A 20,743-nucleotide genomic window follows, 5' to 3' on the forward strand; every position below is an offset into this window, starting at 1 on the left:
ATATTTTGACAAATTTATTTTTTAATAAATCAATAAAGGACTATTAATTTTTAAAATATAACAAAGTAAAATTCAGGTTAGAAAGATGTCTAATGAAAGAACTATCATATTGAAAGAATGTGAATTCTTCATAGCATTTACCATTTACATTCAGTTATTACACTTAGTCTGTGCTTAAAGGAAGCTTTGGATCTGTACGCCTGCCTAAACTTCTAAAAGCAGCAGGATCTAGCTTCAAACTTATCCAGCAGCCAGTATGCATACAAACTCTGGCAGGTTACCTGAGCAGCCTGTGACTCAAGCTGAAGACTATGAAAAAACCCAGGTGCTACACCTAAAAACTTCACAGGGGGTTTAGTAAGAAAATCCTCCTAAGGAATACCAATGTATTTGTTTCCCAGAATATTTTCTAATTTGATTAGCTCCGTTTCCAACTTAGATCCTGACCTCTACATTATTTTTCTTTAGTGAGTGAAAAATGCTGCCAAAAGCGTGTCTCCTACTTTTGCCTTTCTAAAGTCTCTTTCTCAGCCCTATTCTTTGTTGCCTATAAGTAGTAGGCAATTATTTACTATTATTTTCTCCAATATTCTCTAAGTCTCTAATCAACTAACTATATTTTGTAAGGATGCCATACCATATCCCTATATGCATAAATGATCTGAGATCCTAAATTAAGCTGATGTTAAAGACATTTTTCTTCAATAACTTATGCTCCTATAAGAGGACTGTTTTTGCATTTGTTGTCATTGAGCACTTCTGTATTTGTGTTCTGATTTCAGTTTAACCTGAACTCTAAAATTTCTAGATCATTGTATTTTTGTTTTGGGGGTGGGTACTTGATCTTTGCACTCCCTTTTACCCTAAATTACTGATATGCATTTCTAGTCAAGAAAACAGAAAAGTAACACGGAAAAACATAACCACGATCCAACAACAGCCACACACACACACAAAAATAATCGCAAAACCTTTTCACAGAGTGTGGTACTGTACATGACTGAAAAATGGTGTTCTATTTACCATGTAGATTATCTTATTAATCACATTATATTTTAGGGACTTTTTACATCTAAAAGACTAAGTATTACCAGAAACAACAGACTACTTTGTCCATCAACCTATTCTGAAATTAATTTTAACCCAAACTGAAACTGTTTAGGAGCTTTTCTTTTAGCCACCCTCAATTCACTCTTTCTACCTTTGCCAAGCAATCGAGAACAATGCAGAAGCAAAACTGTGCAAAAAAAAAACCAACAAAACAAACCCCACAAAAAAACCCCACAGGATGTTATTGTAGCAAAATATTAATGAGACCTTTGACAAAAAAATGAAGAGAACATAGCCGAAAGTAAAGCATCTCAGCACCAGTTGTAATGTTTTTTCCTCCCCCATTCCTATTCAGTTTAAAGAAGTAGCAATTTCTTTTTAAAGTATTTAGAGCCAGTTGCAAAGATTTTTGATTCTTGAAGAGCACTGAGTTTGGATAGGAGAGGTTTTAAAGGTAGGTTTCCTAAGATTTAAGGTACTAGGATATAAATAGCTTACACCATAGTGTTCTTCCTTGTAACAAAAATGAAACATTGCATACGAGTTTACAAAAGCTAAATAACACTCTGGAAAAAACAATGAATATGAATAGTACTTATGTGTTTGTATTGTATCAGAGAATGGGACTAAATCAAGGGGCAGATTATGTAAAGGGACTAATTTAAGAACTGTGTAATTTAGAAGTCTCGTAAGACTAAACAGTGTGGACTCAGATCACAGGATTTTAGTTCTTGAGTTTCTAATTTTCACAAGCAACAAGAAGTTGATTAATTACTTTGTCAAACTAAGTTTAAGACTAAATCCAGTATCATTTTAAGAAAACAAAATCCTTCTAGGTGCAGTAATTTTATGAGGCAAACTTTGCAGAAACAGAAAGCCAGCTAAAATATAATTACATATCTTACATCACCAATTTTAAAACACAACTACAGAAATTATATGCAGTGCAAAAGACTCAGTACAACAGTTCGAGATTTTTACATGACAAAGTTCTTATTTTAGGGTTTCTACTTTTACCTGCCTTTTAAGAAATGCTTTCACCTGATCATATGGGATACTGCAGACATAAAAGCAATAAATATTATGGAGTTAACATCAACAAAAAGGAGTATTCTTTCCTTAAATCCTGGGAAGATTATTTTGTCCCTGCTGTTATGTGGTTTTGGTAACAAGACTCACTGCTGAGTGGTCAAGCACATATTTTTCTCAGTTTTCATGTCTTTTCATAGTGAGATATAGCAGCCAAAGCCTTGTTATTGTAGCGCAAGCTTAATGATCAATAGCAGGTTAAGATCTACAAAGATCAGTCATTCCAAGCAGTAGCTACTGTCACATTACCATCTTTATAAAGGATCCCAAACATTGCCGAGTCAAAACAGTCTGGCTTTGGAGAGGCCAAGTATGATTTTAGGATCAATTAACATATGAAAATCTGTTCTTTAACAGGTTCAGCTTTCTACTGTTTTACAAAGCAGGAATATAGCTGAAGACTTGTATGTTCTTCCAGCTGCTGGTTTGCAACTGGCACCAAGGAAAAGAAGAGGGCAGCAAGCAGCAATTACATACTGGAGCATGAGAAGGAAACAAAAAATGAAACAGTAGACAAGAAACCAGCTGGAAGGTTAAGTGATAATCAACTTGGATAAGGTATACAACGATGAGAAGAAAAGGCTATTATTTCAGGGCAATGTGGAAAGGAAGACAGCACCCAATCTGGTAAGATCTATACCTTTTTGACTGCCAAAAAAAAGTGTCTATATAAACACATTAAGGTGCTTAAGCAGATTATGGGTGCTTATAGTAGAAATGCAGCAGTGAGAACTTTTACTATGCTCACAAAAATTATTTGAATCAGACAGAAAGGAGAGATGAAGAAGGGATGAATAGGTTCTTCTGAACCAATGACTTTGAAAGCTAAACTGCTGAATGTTTTTCTATACAGAAAACATCTCGATAGCTTTGCTACAGCCTATTAAGAGATCAACCATGAACTCTTATTTAAATAAAAATTATACCAAAGTGTAGGCGTATCCCCTTTAATATGGATCTTGCATTCCCAAGATCCTTGGGTTATTTACAGAGATGTCTTTTAAGCACTATATGCTTCAACAGAAACAAATCATACAGGAGCTGTAAATACACGACTGACACATACTGGACAGTATTTTGTAAAGTGTTGTTCTACTTCAGAGATTAAAATGCTTCTATTCTTAAGTTCCTGTGTTGTAGTACAGTATTGTATGCTTCTGAAACCACTTTCTGTATTTTTTACAAACTAAAAATGCAGACAGCTTACTCCTGTCACAGGAACTGTAAATTCACACTAAGAAAACAGAAGATGATTTTAAAAGGTATTTATAACAATACTTTAGTGCAATCAGCACCTGGCAACATGGAAAGTCAACTTTTTGTTGTCTGCCATCTATGCAAAATGTCAGTGGCTTCATGGACTACAACCTGGCAAGTTTCTCTTCTAGATTTGTAACTCATTTCTCTCTAATAACACAGAGGAAAAGGAAAAAGTGAAAGCATATTTTAGACAACCAAAGTGAAGAAAGTGTAAAACTCAAGAATAAACCTAGCTTATGAGGTTCCTTAAATAGCTACAATTTTTAATCTGAGAAAATCCAAAGGAAACAAGTATGAAGGTCAGTTTTTACAGACATTTCTTTCAAATAGTTTAAACTGTAAAGATGGTAACTTTATGGTTATAGGCAGAACTGTGTAGCCTCACTCTTAAGATCTGGTTAAAAGGCTTTAAATTACTGGAACGTTATCAGTTACTCAGAAGCAGTTCCCTAAAAAGGAGAGAGTTCTAAAGACTTTCAACTAAATTCATTAGTTTAACTAAATTTGTTAACGAAAACCGGGATGCTACTTTGATCCACCTGGCTGGTACTCCACCCCTGCATACCAGTATGGTAAGAACTGGTTGGCCAGCTGCCTGGGAAGCTGACCTCTATTTATGTACACTTCCTCCAAGTATTAGACTGTATTAGACGGGGAAACAGATTTAGCTTTTAAAACTACACTGTTCTAAAGCTAGGGTTATTTTTAGTGTTACAAACCAGTGAAAAACATACCCTGTGATTGTTCCTTAGATGCTACTTCAGCCTGAATAGCCTCCACTGATGCTTCAACTGAACAGGAGGAAATGGGAACACTCACACAGTTTCTGCTTGTGAGGTCTGTAAAATCTCAAGTTTCTGCAGCAACATTTGTAAGAGGTGATGTGGTCAAGAGCTAAGTCATCAAGGTTCCACATACTAAGCAATGAGGTTTTTACTTTATCAAGATGCAATGCTTAAATACACAAAGCACAATTTATTAATCTTTACCTTGCTTCTGTTCTTCTCCTGACCGTGTTCACAACTATCCTGCCCACTCTGTGTAACGTGCAGGCTGCTACCAGAAATCTGAGGCTCTTTGTGGCTGTCTCCAAACCAAGAGAAAGGCATGCAAGTAGGAACAGGGGAATCTGAATCTGATGCAGATAGATTGTTGCCAGAGTCATCCAACAGTTCTCGGGAACCTCTGAAATAGGTAGACTGTGTTAAAACAACATCAGCAAAACACCCCACCCTGCCCCCCAAACACACAACCCCCCCACCAAAGCAACAACAAACTCAAAATACACACCACTCATGTTTACCTGTTTCACAGCACAATTGATATTTAAAATGCAAACTGATACTTGCCTTTAAAAATCCATGCAAAATAATTTTAGTTACTGAACAACAAAAATCTGAGAGCTTTTGCAGTATTTCACACAACAATTTAACAATTTCAAATAATTTGCTAATTTAATTTACTCAACGTTCCTCTCCCTAAGCAAAATACAGTTTTTATATTTAAGATATGGTACAACATGTTAATCTTATAAGCTACTTGAAAATGTAACCCTGCTTCACTGTTTCCTCTAGACTATTTTATGTGTTTAGTTATTTCACAAGATTAGCAGCTCCTCTGCACATCATTATAGTAATCTTCACATAATTTTGCCATTTTTGTACTCGAATAAATTCTTAGGTTAAAAATTTTAGTAATGCAGCACGTATGTATTAAACAAAACAACTACCTGCTATCCAGAGAGCCTCTTAGATTTTCTTTTTCTTGTTTCTTGCCCTTGCCCCCAGATTTCCGTAATCCACTGAAGTAAAAAAAAGTTTTCATAAAGCATTTACACTTACACAGTGCAACTTTTCTTGAAATCATCAAGCTAGTTTTTACATTGATTTCAACAGTTACAAAAAAAGCCACGTTTTTACGCAGAGCATGATTTTGCTGATTATGCATGCAATTAAGAAAGTACTGTCATTCACATTTTATTTAAGAACCATAACAGAATTATGTAAGTACCTTTCAAAGACCACATATGAAAAAATAAACACAGAAAATGCACAAAGGAACTTAGCGTATAGTGGATACAACCAAGAGGAAGAACACAGTTTAATTGCCATATAAATGTTCATATGCAATGCAGAGTGATGAACTAAGTCACTAACTACATTCTATGTGTGAAATAAAATATAATTTTAATGTTAGATATTATGATTTATTTGTTGCAGTACTAGTCTGAGTCTTTGATGTTAGCTGATTTCAACAAGCTTTATACCTGGCTCCAAAGGAACAAGGCTTATTGCAAAATGTAGCCACTCTTCTCTCAAACTCCCAGAGTTCATTTACCACGCTGCATTTCCAGATAATATGCAGCTTGCACTTTTGTTCCACCCCTGTTCACAATGTCATCTTCTAAATGAAATTCAGAAATCCATTCATCACTGCTGCCCACCTCCAAGGAACCGTTCAGTAAGAAGCTGCAATAGCCAAGCCCTATGTAATGACACCTCTACTGTAGAAGGACTTACGGCAAGATAGGTATCTATTTAGACTGTAACAACAGCAGGACATAACATTACAGTCTAGGCTCCAACAATATTTTGGCATAAAACTACTCATGGACTTGCAACTTAATTCATAGAGAAATTCTGTATTCGGATAAAAACTGAAGAAGCCCAAATAATTATATGAAGGAAAAAAGTACAGATAAATAAAATAAAAACGTGATAGAAACATGAATGCAATGTTACAAGATGAACACATGCAACATCAAGATAAAAAAGGCTCTGTCCAGTGGTGCTGCTATGAAGTGTCATTACTGGATCTCCTCAAGGCTTTTTTATTTAGGGAACATGATATTCTCCAAGTAACACTGAAAACCATTTGTTTCCAAATGAACACAAGTAAAATCTTACCCAAAATCTGGAAATCTCCTTTTGGACTTCCCTGATGACGTTCCTTCATTGGTTTCTACTGTCCTGTCTTCATTTTTCTTTTCTTCTGCTTTTCATAAAGAGATGAAAAATAAAAATGTTACTCTCAAAATACTTGTAAGTTTCAAGTACTTATGATGATGCTTCTAAGTAAACAAGATACTAAAACCTGAGTAGCAATGTTAAAATTCACATTCTCCCATGCAGATGCTGAAAATACTAGTCTATCAACTTAGAGTTATTTTCTATGGCATCTTCCCATCATTCTGGTTGTGTTGTACCATTGAAAATGGTAACACAACAGTTGCTTATGACTGATCAAAAATGTTGCTTTTGATAAACAGTAATTCTATAATGTCTACAGAGAGATAAAACTTACTACAGTATTTTGCTTCAATGAATTACAAAAAGATAGTTTAAGATAGGTTTAAAAAAAATACCTTTCTTTCACATTTTGCAAACTTCAGAATACACCAATGAGATAACCAGCGCAAGATGCATGAAAGAAACTCAGTTTTAAAGCAACAGTTAAGCAAGTAGAGCGTTTAATCATCCTTTATTGCACTTGAAGTGTTAAGATGTTCCTTTGCATTTTTTCTGGTTCAGTAGCTAGTCCAGGTCAGCTACTTGGAACACGGGCTAAGTACGCAAGCCGCTACCTCCTGAAAGTGTGCCTAACCAACACAATAGCCAGTACCTGGAGAGCAGTCAGATCTTAACATGCTGAGTTTCTTCGAAACAGTATACAAACTGTGACTATTCTAAAGAAATAATTGGGACCTTGAAGCTCCTCCAAGACTGTGGTATTTTCAGATCTGGAATACAACCTGCTAGGATCGAACTTTTCACCAGAGGGAGCATGTTCAATTCCAACTACTCGATTAGTAAGTGAAATTAAATGACAACATCACACTACCTCTTCCCAATGGATTATGATGGATTACTGCAAGTCCCAAATGTACTTCCTTCTAAATTCTCAGGCTACTAGATTTTTTGTTTTAAATAACTGAAATATGTTTCTTACTGCAGATTAGGTGTTCCATAACTAAGCCACCTGTGAAAAAGATGCAGCCTGCTTTTTGTGAGACGAAGTAGGCTTTAAGCTCTGCCTTCAAGACAACTCCTGACATGAAGTGATATACACAGAGGTATTCGAGGATCATAAAACACAAAAATCATGTTAACTACACAAAACTGAGGACAGGTCCCCATCACCCTATCAGCTAATAATCCTTCCTGAAACATATAATGGTTATCTCAAAGTATACGTGCTGAACAGTCAGGGTTTTTTTCCTTTTTGGCATATCCGATCAACTTCAGAACTTTAATTCGTTAACCACTCTTTCTAAACATGTAACATCCAATAAATTATAACTACGAGTTAAACTGGTTACTTTTCCTGTCAACTTAAATACAAAACCAGAAGAAGTAATTTTAATATTGACATTTGTTTCCATGTCTCTCTCCAGAGGTAATATTGTAAGAAAAGAGGTAATTTCTAAAACACAGTACAATAGGTTAAAATACAGACTGATACATGAATGGATGGGAAGGTAACAGCAAGGGTTATTTCAATGAAATAATAGGTAGACATTTAAATATGGTTAGAAAGCAACAATCCAGCAGAAAGTAGCATTTAGTGTCAATTTTGCCTACAAAGAGCGAGCTTTTAATACTAATCCTCATCTTTGATGTACTGCATTAATTAGCTCATCCAGTGACACTGACAATTTTAAGAAAATGTTTGCAATGATTCAGCCACCACAAAAAATTTGTAGAAGATAAAGCAAAAATCACTTATATATTAGGTATTTGTTTTGCTAAGATTTTCTTTTTTTAAAAAACAAACAAAATAGAGGTAGAGACTATTTTTAAGACTTTATAGAAACACCTAGAATGAGGAGAGTATAAAACAAATCCTGTTTTCAGGGTATTAAAGGTTTTGCAAAGCAGTATAGAAAAGACAGCAAGTATAATCTGCCTTTATATATTGTGCTAACTGACTAAAGGAAATATCAAGCATTTAAAATATTTTATCTGATCCCCTTTTCAATTATTCATAAGAAAAGCCAAATATTTCTATCAAATAACGATTAGTAGTGACTAGGCTGATTATAATACCTTTAACCTTTTCCTAGTGAGAAATATCTTAAGAGGGCAAGATGAATAACGCAGTAATTCCCATAACATTCAGAATCTGTGCCTTGTTTAAACACCTGGATAATGTCTGGAACCACAAAGCCAACACTGAATTTTTCTGGGAATCAGGAAATCAAACTTACTCTCCAATACATTGCCACTTACGAGGCTAGTGCTTTGCAGAAATGCGTTAGGACCTTTAGTGATTATCCACAGTCAACGACTTAGCTCCCCTATAGCTTATGTCAAGGAACCATTTAGACTCGCTAGAGATTTTTAGGTTTAAGCTTTTCCCAAACTAACTTGGACCTATTCCTTTATGTAACTATTTATTTGAAACAGCATTTATACTGCAGGCACCTTTTAGATTCTTGGTGCTATAAATTATTTTAAAAACGTTACTTTTTTGTAGAAATTTAGTAACTAACTTGTTGCAGATGAAGGAATTAAAAGATAGACAAGCATATTTCAGAATCTACTACTGTTGTATCAAAACCTTTAAGTAAAAATAGAATACAATGAACTCTCATACTTTTTTGCTAATTTCAAAATTTTCTGAGGAGTTACCAAGTGGTTTTAGAACTAGCAGTTAGTTTTGTAGTCAATTCATTTTCCCTCAGAGTAGTTTATTGTTCAATATTAATTTACATCTAAAATCTGTAATATGTTAACCCTGAAGGATTAAAATAATAATAAACCCCTAAGTCTTACCCTTGGCCTCTTTCCCTTTCCCTTTTGCTTCTCTTTGCTTAACATTCTTGGGATACCCTTGAGGAGAATTTGGAGCCATCTCTTCAGGAGGAGGTGAATGAGTGGCGGTCATGCTATTTTTGTTGTTTGGTTTGTGTACTGGAGAAGAGTGTGTGGAAGCAGAAGGACTTGACTCTAGAGGACTTTCTGTGCTTTCTGTTTGTTCAGGCTTTTCACTCTTTTGATCTATGTCGTCCAGGCGTGGGAGAGTGAATTTTTCACTCGTTTCTAAGGTCTTGGTTAGGTACGCAGTGGAAAGTTCTCTGTTGAGAATAGTATCTTCTGAATCCTCATCCTTCAACAAATTCAGAAGTTATTTTATGACAAACATGACATATAATAATTTACTATCTGATCTTTTACCACGATGTAAGGATATGCTGTGCTACACACAAACTTCCTCAGTTCAGAAAATTTTAACTTGATCACTTCTAGATACCACCTAAATCACATGAAGCTGAATTTATAGTCTTTCCTTTATCCACCCCTATGCAGATCTTTCTGCACATCCCAAATTATCTTTCTCTAGCCAAGTTGGAAACGTGCTGGTACATCTTGGCCATTCCAATTCAATGCAACCAATTTTCAGTCTAACTGAAGTAGTTCAATCCCCTATGACAGGCTCTCTCATATACCAACTATATGCACCTCAATTTTTCAACTGTTCTCCAGAAACGTGCTAGAACGTTTTACTGGTATACTTTTTGTGGACTTAAATGACTATTTACAGAATAATGAAGCATTCCAGAAGTGTTTAGCTTTTGAAGATATTTGGTAACTAACTTGTTTCAGATGAAGGAATTGTGAGATGGATAACCATATTTCACAACATACCACCATCATTATATGAAAATCTTTAAGTAAAACGGAAGCAGCTTGCATACAACTTTGCTAACTTCAAAGTACTGTGCCAAAAAGAATATGTCAGAGATGATATATGTGGTACGAAACTGAACACGGCCTTTCACTTGATACAGCATAAAAATATGATGCTTTGGCACAGTCTGAATGAAGCATGGACAACACTCTCAATTGCAAATACAAATAAAACGGAACATACATTTAGGCTCCTGCATGCATAATTATCTACTAATATCAGTACCTGTAGATCTGCAGTCTGTTGTCCAGCCCCAAGAGATTCTTTCAGCTTTGATCGAGAAGGTGGCTGGCGTTTTACTTTCAAAGCAAGCTGAGCTTTTGCTTTGTGGGCACTGGTGTCTAATCTGGGAGTATCCCCAACAAAAGCATCAAAATCTGCAATAAATATGTACTACTTTGAAAAACAAACAAACAAACTGGTAGGCAGTTCTCCAACCCACTGTTCACAAAAATATTCAGGAGTTTAACAGGTAGAATAATTCTGATTTATCATTACTATATGAAAATACTGTTTTCTATAATATTACAATATTTTAACATATTGTAATAGTAATTTCTAATTAATTTGAAAGATACTTCTACTCAATTTCTTCAATTAAAAAAATAAAACCAGGATATAATTGTGTTATGGCTTGATAACTTAATTTTATTCTCAAGTAGATGAGAATTTCTGCCCAAAATGTACTTTCCTGTTAAGATAGAAACTCTTTACAAAGTACATAGGTATCTACCAAATCTTTTTAAAATATGCTTCTCATTTGAACCACCATAAGGTATTTTATAACTTTCTGGGCATAAAATTACAAGACAAATAAAAAAAATCACAGCAAGTTTTGGTGTAAATCATAGCTTAAAATCAATGGGATTTTAACTGATGTATCTCAGTGTTTTAGTCCCACTAACATTATCGGTTTCACTGATAGAGAATCTGAAGAATAGTGAAGATGGATCTCTCTCCATCTATCTCCTCTTTCCCAGACCATTTAAGAAATACATTACTACAATACTGAAAATGCTGGGGGACCTAAACGAAAATATCCACACTGGCTCAGGTCGAACACCTACCCAGTTAGTAGGAAGTAGCAAACACTTAACTCCTTCTAACAGCAAAGTCACTATACATATAACTCATCCTAATTTTTGTTAAATGCAAATCAAAAGATCCTACAACCTACTTACCAGAAATTAACATATCTGAAGAATTTAGTCTTTCTTCTATTGATTCTGTTTCATTTTCATTTTCTTCTCTTATCTTTGACTGTTCATTATATTGGCCAGGACTTGGACAGCCATCTTCCAATAAACTGCCACCTCCAAACATATATGGCATTCTCTCATATACTCTTAATTTACTTTCAAGCTCTGAAATCTAGAAGAATTAAAATTCAAAAGTGAGATACAACTCTCCAAGAATGCAGAAGTTTATTTCAAAATATAATACTGCTTTACTTTTTCCTGATGTATTTTCAGCTGTTCTGCATATTTCTGGTCTCTCTCTTGAAGTAGCCTTGAATGATCCTCTTCTTTTTTCATAAATTCTGTTTCTCTGGTGGAAGAAATATATACGTATATATGAAATAGTAATATATAGAACTGCAGAAAAATACATAAAATAGAAATATGCACAGTTGCATTTACTAAAAAGCATTCTGTTAGTACATGTTAAAAAAAAAAAAAAAAATCAGTCTAAGGTATACCTGATTCATTAATCTTGTAATGTCACAAAATGACCTACGGACTTGTATGCTGTTACAGTCTTCAAAAGAAAATACATATGACACCATATTTACTGAAAAAAGGGCTGAAAAAGGATGTGTAGCAACAGTTTTTCTACCAAGTTATAACCAGCTCTCTATCTTTAAAAGTGGCAAGCTGCATACACATTTAAAGCATGAAATATATACACAACTGCAATCATTACATGTTACACTCTCCCACAGAGATACATGCACACGCAGTATTTTCCTTCCAAAAGCTATGGTAGAATTCCTTGTAGGAAAATAAATTGTATTTCAAGTTTCTACTTGGTTCATCCTACAGAAATTGCAATGGCTGGGTTTTACAAAAAGAAACGATGACTACAAGAAGGAAACAAAAATAAAAGCTGCTTTTTCCTGCAAGTCAGATGGAATACTATACAAAACCAGAAAATAAGTGTAGAACATCTACACAAAATGTAAAAGCTTCAGGGACAGTGAAAGGGATAATGTGAATTTGCTAGATAGCGAGGAAATGGAAACTAGCATGTTAGCAGTCATCTTAATGTACTTTTGAACTGCCATGCAGATAAGGTCAGGAGGAGAGGGGAAAGGAGACCTTTAAAAAGCTCAAACATCAAAAAACGCACTGAAAAGTAACATTTCTGGATGTGGACTACAGAGCAGAATATCATGCAAACTGCCTTTAAAAATAAGTAGCAAGTGGAGAAATTGGAGGCAAGAAAATTATATGCTTACAGTAACTACCAAAAGCAACAGTTGTGTTCTGTATTAGACACTTCTACAAGTATTTTACAATTAGCTCTTGTTTAGCTAAGAGGAAAGAAGGTAGAACAAATAGACACAACTGCATGACAACAGTGTTCAAGTCATACACGGATGTATGTTGTTGTATGTAATAAGCAGTATTACTTCTACTAAAAAGCCCAAACCTGTTAACAGATTGAAGATACCATTTTCATGGATTAAATACATGTCCCAAACTCTTAATTTCCCTCAGAATTCCTTTTACTCCCCCTAAAAGATAAAACTCCTAATTCAGATTGAATCAGACATATCCAGCTCATTTATATCCTATGATGCCTATCCTGTCTAGAACATTTAAGTTGGTCAAAGCTAGAGGGTTTTTCACAAACAGCAAAAGGTATTGCCAAATGCCTCATGCCAAATTTCAAGTATTCCTTCCAAAAGTAGAGATGCATTACGGTTTCTCAATTAAGTTGTTTTAAAATTTTGTTATAGAAATATTAAATCATTTTCCTAACCTTAGAATCAAAAGCAGCAGCAAAATTTTTGGGGAACCTTTCCAGAAGCTGCTATAGAAGAATTCAGCATGTACAGCCTACTGCTTCCCTAAACTCTAACAATTGAAAAGTGTGTAAGCAAATCCTTACCCTAGGTACTGCTGTCAGTTTTCCCCATAATGTACAAAACATAAGCAAGAAATAGAAACCCGGCATTTTGGGGTACTTACTTTTGTTGGTAGTCTTTAACCAACTTCTTGGCCTTGTTGTATTTCTTTTCAAGGGCATCACATTGTTCTTGAGTTTCTTTAAGACGCTCATTTACTGTTTTGCATAAACTCTGCGCCTCTAACCAGTAGGTCTCTAACTTCTTGATTTTCTCTTTGCTTTCATCTAAGTTTTCCTGAAGTTGGGCTCGACTCAGTTTCCATTCATTTTTTTCTGCTTCAAAAATTTTTAACTGAAAAGATTAATATTTAAGGAATTAATCTAAATTAAAACATGAAATAAAAACCAGTTGTTTATGCATGTTTAAGTAGAGAATAGCTAATAACAATTAAATACTCATCAGTAATACTAAAACAAGACACTGAACTTTTAAAGCAATTGTATCACCTCTTCCAACCCTTGCCAATCCAAGTAAGTTTAGAACTCAAACCCAAGAGTCTCTTACTACTTCCTCATTAGTATTGCTTCTTTTTAAAGAGAGAAAATGGATAAGACCTTTATTGTTAGCTTATGTTCACTTGTTTGAGACCTCGCCATCTCTTAATACATCTGGAGAGGCCTATTTTGATTACCTTCAAAGGCAACTGGAGATACAGAATCTTAATCTGTGTAAGACAAGCTCCCTGTCCTACTACTTTGTTTCCAACAGCTTTTTGAATAAAGCTAATGAGACCAGTTGATCTTCCCTGGTACTTTATAAGACATCGGTCTTCCTAACAAACTCACATGGCTTGCTTTCCTGGATCTAATGTATAAAACCACCAAACATTCCCTCAACAAAGGAAAGGGATACGGCCCCTTCAGCTTGACAGCAGCCACATTATAAAAGGGAATGTTAACATGGGAAGCTCTCCAGGCCTTGGAAGAGTGAGCAGGCAGGATAGTGCTTAGTTTGTCCACGCCTCCTCCTCTGAGGACATAATTTACGCTGAGGAAATCGCTGCTTTTGAAGCCAGTTAAGATTACCTGCTGATGGAACAGATATGTTGAAAGGACAAAGAATTTCTTCAATTAAAAATAGGGCAGTAAGTTGTACTAACACTAACATTTTAAACAGCTTTTTAGCAATCCAGCTGGGCCAATTTCAAGAATACTGCAAGGAGGAAGAACACTGTCAGAAACTGAAATCAGAACTGTCATAAGAACACAAAGAAGTTTTGGCTGCCTTGCCTCTCTACACTTCGAGCTCTGAACGTTTGCAGAGTGCAAAAAAAAACCCCAATAGATACTGTTATTCAAAATTATTGCAGTCTGAAGCACTACACCTCCCCACTCACTACACTCCCCCAGCAATGTGCTGCAACTTGTCCTAGGGCACACATTTCTCAGTAAGGCAACACAGGAGGGCAATGAAATAAAAGAAACTGCTCGCCACAATAAATATTTCCAGAGAAAGGCCAAGTACAGATCTCCATCAGTGAAAAAAAGCAGCAAAAAGAATAAGAAACCCTTTCTCAGAGAAAGCAGAGGTGTTGAACTGATCCTCACCAAAAAAAAAAAAAGCTGGAAAAAAATTATCTCCCCAGAACAGATCAGAGATTTGAGGAGAGAAAGAGGGGAAACAAGGCAACAGAAATAACTTTCTGGTAACAAAGTCAGCCACAAACCATTGTCTGTAAGGGCCAAACCTATGCTCAAACAAGACAGTTTATATCCACTGAAAATGTTCTTATATTTGTTTGGGAGCTTGTTTCATCAGTACTCCACTATATGCAGTTCTACTCTAAGGAATAATATTGAAGCATTCATTTTATAATAGCACAGGGGGTATTTTGGGTTTGGGGTTTGTTTTGTGGTGGGTTGTTTTTTTTTTTTAGGTTTTGTGGGGTTCTTGTTGTTTTTGCCTTTTTAATTTGAGCACAGCTCTTCAGCTTAGAAATGCCCACCTAACATAACACAGAGTACATAGAGCCTGAGGCCTAAAACAGATTGCTGCCTTCTGCAATCAGCCTTTTCTTGGTAAAATTCATAAGTAGAAATAAAGTAAAAATATTCCATCAGCAAGTAATAAAATTCTTTGAAAACTTACTTTCTCCTTCAGTTGATTCACTTCAGCTATTGTTACTGCATGTTTTAACTGTAGCTGAAACAAAAAAAATTGTATGAGCACACACACAATGACACTTGAAGTACTAGCTTTAAGCATTTGTCTGATTTCCTTCTTCCTCAAACCATTTTTATAGCAGTATAAAGTCAACTGAACTATTTGTCAGTTACAGAAGTGATCATGAGCTTCTATTGGAAAAAAGTTAAATTAAAACCCAAAAAGTTCCACAGTATTCTATTTGCTACAAAAATCAATACATGACCACTTATTGTTAAAAATCCCACATTTTTGTCTATACGTTATTAAAAGTAAGAAGGTTAAAATAATGTTTCAATGAGCCAGTAGAATGAAAAGGTAGCAATGCACTTACGATGACAACTGGTGCACAGAATCAAGTGAAAATTTAATAGTACTAAATGTTTTTACTTATCAGCGCTTACAAATAAGTGTCCTGGCTTTGTTTTAAAATGAAGCAGTGTTCTTTACACCAGAAATCTTCAGAGGATTATTAGAAATGGATAAAAGTTACACCTAAGCCAAATGTAAAGATTGTTGTTAACAAGTCTTAAGAAAACAGAAAACAGCACACATATGAGTGCAAAAGCACATCTTTTTGACAGCTATTAGTTTTTTCCTATATCTCACTTTCCATCTGTAACGTTAAGGGGATTTTTTTTTTTAATTTTTTTTTGGCAAGGCATAATGCAGTAAGCACACACTAAAACAAATGAATCCGTGACTATCCTTTATTTAGATTATGTTAATAGCAGCATACTAATGATTCTAGCTATGAATTTAATTGTATCCCAAGTAAATATAGCGCTTATGAAAAGATGCTGTAGCCTGCTGCTATACTTCCTAACCTACAAAAACTGCAAATGTTCTCTAGTGATCAATAGCCTGAAATTTCAACTTCCTCAATGACATCATCAAGGTTATGAAGAAAGCAATCTTAAGGAGGTCTGCAAAATACTGATCATTTATAAAAATAAGCTGACGTATGCACAGACGGCATCTGACAACGCAGTTTATTTGCAGCATATTTTTCTCTTCTGGAGTAAAAATGACATGGACTTAAATCCACCAAAGGAGCCCAGACCCCTAAATGTCCCGACTAAATTCCACAGACCTGAATAAAGCAAATATGCTCCTTTATAAAAACCTTGGGAAAAGGGAACCCAATTTTATAGCTATGTGAAGTTGGGATCCACAGTCTAGAATGCCCTATTGGGTTTACAGAATCATTACTCCCAAAAAATACACCATTAAAAACCCCAGAAAGGATCACCTGAAAAAACCCTCCAAGCCAAAGATGCCTTTCTACAGAATCAAGTCCTTTTATGTACGCAGAGGTCTCCCAAAAGACCTCAGGGACTAGAGCAAGAGATTAGATGTGTATTTCTTCTCTTCCTGAAGAACATCTAACCATAACGCTCGAGGATGATTCAGAAAGGCATACTTGTCCCCCCATGCTCCACCCTGCAGCTAAAGCCATTCTACTATGCAGCAAATAAATGCTAAGTCCGATGGGCCAAAGAACTAAGAGAAGCATCATACCTATTTAATGGAACATTCAGACACCAAAACAAGGAGGGAGGTGGTGTTGGGTTCTAGTGCCTGTTTCCTAGGGCTTTTTTACATTTAAATCAAAGAACTACTTAATATAAACATGTATAGTGAAGCTGGCATCAGAAAATTACAGAAGGCTTACATTTTAAGGAATGTTTCCCAGAGAGTTTTGTTGGTGGTGTTGGGAAAACAAATCCAAAACCACAATGAAGGGGGACATGAAGGATATTCTACCCAACCCTTACAAGGTTCAGGTGCTCCCCCATGCATCACAAAGAATATTTAAGAAACTGCTACCATACCTCTTTAAATTTAAGAAGAGACTGTGCTGAATCCATATCCAGTGGTAAACCAATATCTTCGTTTTCAGGAAGATCAAAAACTTCTACAGATTTTCCATGTAAATGTGACTCATATGTATCATCATCATCATCATAGTCATCATCCTGACAAAATGGGAAAATCATGACATTCTGTTAACACACACACACTTTGCAATACGGTAGCAGCAATAACAAAAGCACAATCAAGGAAACCAAACAGTTGCAAGACTTTTCTCAACTAGTTACTATTCCTTTTTAGTTACTTACACCTATGATAAGTTTTAAAGATGACTTGCAGACATCTTCATCAAAGTTCCACAAAGGAGAGCTAAGCCATACACAAAACAAGCCACAGATGGTACTTTAAAATGTCTTTTGGATTATTGATAAATTGGAAGTATAGCAAGTAGTGATAATCATGTGCCTTGATAATAGTAATGGATGAAGTGTATATTTTCCTGTTTTATCCTTTTTTGCTACAATTTGATTCAAAAAACATTTGCAGAAGTTATTGCACGTAGTGGTAACCATGCACTTTTAAAAATATCTAAGTACATATGATGTTTTACCTGCTCTGTGTCATCATGAACGTAGTGCTGCTCATACAGACATCTCTCTTGCTCTAAGGTCTCACTAATGAGGCGAGCTACTTCACTCTGAGTCCCTGGCTTTTCTCTCCCAATTAGAAATCTGCAGATGAAAAACAAATTAACTTGCAGCAAAAAGCTTTACATATGCTTAAGAAATTAGTTTGCCATACCGTTGCCTTCAACAACATGTTTGTAAAACTTTCAGATTATGGTTTTGTATTCTCCATTAATGAAAAATGACAAAAAGAAAGTATTATCTCATAGAAAACATACGTACCTCACTGTGCCTTTGGTGTTTTTTAATACAGTGGCTGCAAAGAACTGAGTAACTCCCACTAGACTTATGCCATCAACCTCAACAATCTGATCATTTACTTGAATTCTGCAAAATAAATAAATGCTTAGCTGTCAGTTCAAGAAAAATATTTTGGCTTGACAGGTTTTTGACATGACAAGTATCACTTAAAACTCACTAGTATTTATAATGAGAATTTCTGAGTCCTGAGAAATTCATTGCTTAAAAACAATCTCCTGATCCTCAGTTACTATGCATATCACCAATTAAAATTTACACAGTATTTGCCTTGATACTTTTATACTATTTATATGCTGATTGGGGTCCTGGGGTGTCAAAGTTATTTTGTGGCACTGTTATACATAGGCACATTCTAAGCTTTTCTTATATATGCTATAAGCAGACCTATGTTTATTTTGCAAAAATGTCTTATATTAAATAAAAAAACCCCTCTGGTTTTTAAAAAATTAACATCAAGCAGGAATGTAATATTTATTCAGCTGCATTCAGCTTTTGTACTTTTATTCACAGTATTTAGCATATCCAATGAAAACAATTGGGCTCAGTTAGAAATCAGTAAAAAGCAAAATCAATTTAATGAAATACTCACCGTCCATCTCTCTGAGCAGCTCCACCATCTGTTATTGTTTTTACAAAAATACCTAGTTTTTCCAGTCCCTGATCAGCACCAACTCCCATTCCAATAATACTGATGCCCAGACCACTGTCACCTAAGGGATTCAAAAATCTAACGTTAGCCGCGTAACACAAGATGTAACACTTAGCAGTAGTGAGCTGTTTCAAGGCATTCCAAGTCCTTCCACACAAAGGATATGAAAATTCAGTTAATTTAAAAAAAAAAAAGAGAGGCGACAACATATTTTCTATTTAGATACTACTTAAAGTCTTTTTGTTCTGTAGATCTGTAGTCATGACTTCCTGTTAGATACAAAGCTTCATGGTATCTGGAGAAGACAGCAACATTTATGAACTGTATATATTTTGGTGCAGATCTGTCACTCAGCAAGGTAGCCTTCCTAACTTCAAGGAAGTATGACTGTTTGAACTTAGTAGAGGCCTGTCCAGTTAAAAGTTCACTAAATTCAACAGAACTAGCCACAAATAAAAGCCTGAACATAGATTCAAAAATTCAAGACCTAAATTCAGGGAAAATACAGAAACACCGTTTAGAATTGTGTTATCTTCTGTGTGCATAGTATCTCTTGCAAATATTGAATGTTTGATTTGCACCTTTTTCAATTTCCACAGGAAACACTTCCATTTTTTCCACCCTTTTCTCAAGTTCGTACTCAGCTGAGGCTGCCACAGGGTCAACTTCTTCATTACGTCTATCATAGTCTTCATTTGAGTAAGTACTGAAAACCTAAGAAAGGTAACAGAAAATTTTTTTTTAGTGTTTTCCCATGCCCTTCTAAACATTATATAATTGAAATAAAATCAGTGAGGAAATTGAAGCAGTATTTTTAGAGATCCCATTTTCTTAACAACCACCAATTTAATAAATATTGCTGTTGCAAGACAGTTTCCAAATTGAACAGAAGTAACATTTTAGAAGTTTTAAAACAATTCCTTAAACCCTTTTTGTGTTGTAAATCAGTCACCTCCTCTCTGATACAGTTTAACTTTTTCTTTTTTTTATGGACTACATTCCCTCAAATCCTTCTTCCTCTCTTCTTCCCTCCCCCCACACCATCTGCCAATTGCAGTGCTTCAAACAGATGTAATTTTCTGATTTTGCAAGGGAATCACGCAGTTCCCCAGGAAAAGGAAATGCCTTATTACATACATTACCATTTTTAGTAATCACTCCAGCTTATTTCTGAATTGTTAAAAATAAAAGATAAACAAACAACACAAATTAAGACAGAAGTCTAGCATGGAAGAATAAGCTACATGTAACAGGGTTAATTTTACTTATCAGCATGTTCACTAATTATATTTAAATTCATAATTAAAAAAAAAACAAACAGCCCCCATTCACCTGATAAACAAGGTTTATCTGCTTAAGTTTTGCAGGCACTGAGTGTTTTACTCAACATCACTGTAAGACAAAGACCAGCTACGGGCTGCAGCTGCAGCAGCCATCTCCCTAATCAAGAACATGCAGTGCTGACACAAAGTTGATTTACACTGGCCCACTAAGTTTTTGCAACTTTTGCATTTTCCCACTAAGTATACCTAGACAGGTAGCCGCAATCATGTAAATAAGCCAGAATTAACTGTCATTAGCTGTAATTAACATTTTCCCAGTGAATTTATATCTGCTAGTATATGGTATAGTAGCCTCAGACACAGGAAGAGAGTTATTGAAACAGATTACAAAAAAGTGACTCAGTATTTCCCATGGCAACCTTACTGCTTCACCTCCAGACTACAGCTGGAGGAAAGTTTCACAAACTCTTTGCCAAATCCTGCGAAGTCCAGAAACATGGCATGGCCATACAGCAGTCCAGTAAGTAAGCAAGATTAGATCCACTTGGCTGAAAGGGAAGGAAGAAACCCGCTCTTGGAAGTCTTATGTTTCCCCTAATAAAAGAGCCTTCCTGAAATGTTGTTCTTCCAAGGCTCGCATAAAGGTAAATAAACTAAACTCCCTTTAGATTATCATACAGATGCC

At 35.3% G+C, this 20,743-nt stretch overlaps 1 protein-coding gene and 1 long non-coding RNA gene across 6 annotated transcripts in view; one reads left to right on the forward strand and one right to left on the reverse strand.

Moving 5' to 3' along the window:
• Nucleotides 1-20,743, reverse strand: part of LOC104051925 (neurabin-1) — a 43,493-nt gene that overhangs the window by 8,974 nt on the left and 13,776 nt on the right. For all 5 annotated transcript variants that reach the window (XM_064451600.1, XM_064451601.1, XM_064451599.1 and 2 more), the window contains exons 3-16: nt 19,357-19,489; nt 18,716-18,836; nt 18,088-18,192; nt 17,790-17,910; nt 17,200-17,343; nt 15,311-15,364; nt 13,284-13,513; nt 11,541-11,637; nt 11,271-11,460; nt 10,315-10,466; nt 9,174-9,507; nt 6,306-6,393; nt 5,129-5,200; nt 4,389-4,584 (exon numbers count right to left, since the gene is read on the reverse strand). In XM_064451600.1, the coding sequence (XP_064307670.1) occupies nt 4,389-4,584; nt 5,129-5,200; nt 6,306-6,393; nt 9,174-9,507; nt 10,315-10,466; nt 11,271-11,460; nt 11,541-11,637; nt 13,284-13,513; nt 15,311-15,364; nt 17,200-17,343; nt 17,790-17,910; nt 18,088-18,192; nt 18,716-18,836; nt 19,357-19,489 (2,037 nt within the window). The remainder of the gene's footprint in view (nt 1-4,388; nt 4,585-5,128; nt 5,201-6,305; nt 6,394-9,173; nt 9,508-10,314; nt 10,467-11,270; nt 11,461-11,540; nt 11,638-13,283; nt 13,514-15,310; nt 15,365-17,199; nt 17,344-17,789; nt 17,911-18,087; nt 18,193-18,715; nt 18,837-19,356; nt 19,490-20,743) is intronic.
• LOC135313380 (uncharacterized) lies at nt 2,368-4,387 on the forward strand. Its single transcript, XR_010373012.1, has 2 exons — nt 2,368-2,766; nt 4,152-4,387. It is a non-coding gene; the product is annotated as an uncharacterized LOC135313380 (long non-coding RNA).

This window comes from Phalacrocorax carbo, chromosome 5 (assembly GCF_963921805.1).
Source record: "Phalacrocorax carbo chromosome 5, bPhaCar2.1, whole genome shotgun sequence".
NCBI lineage: Eukaryota > Metazoa > Chordata > Aves > Suliformes > Phalacrocoracidae > Phalacrocorax > Phalacrocorax carbo.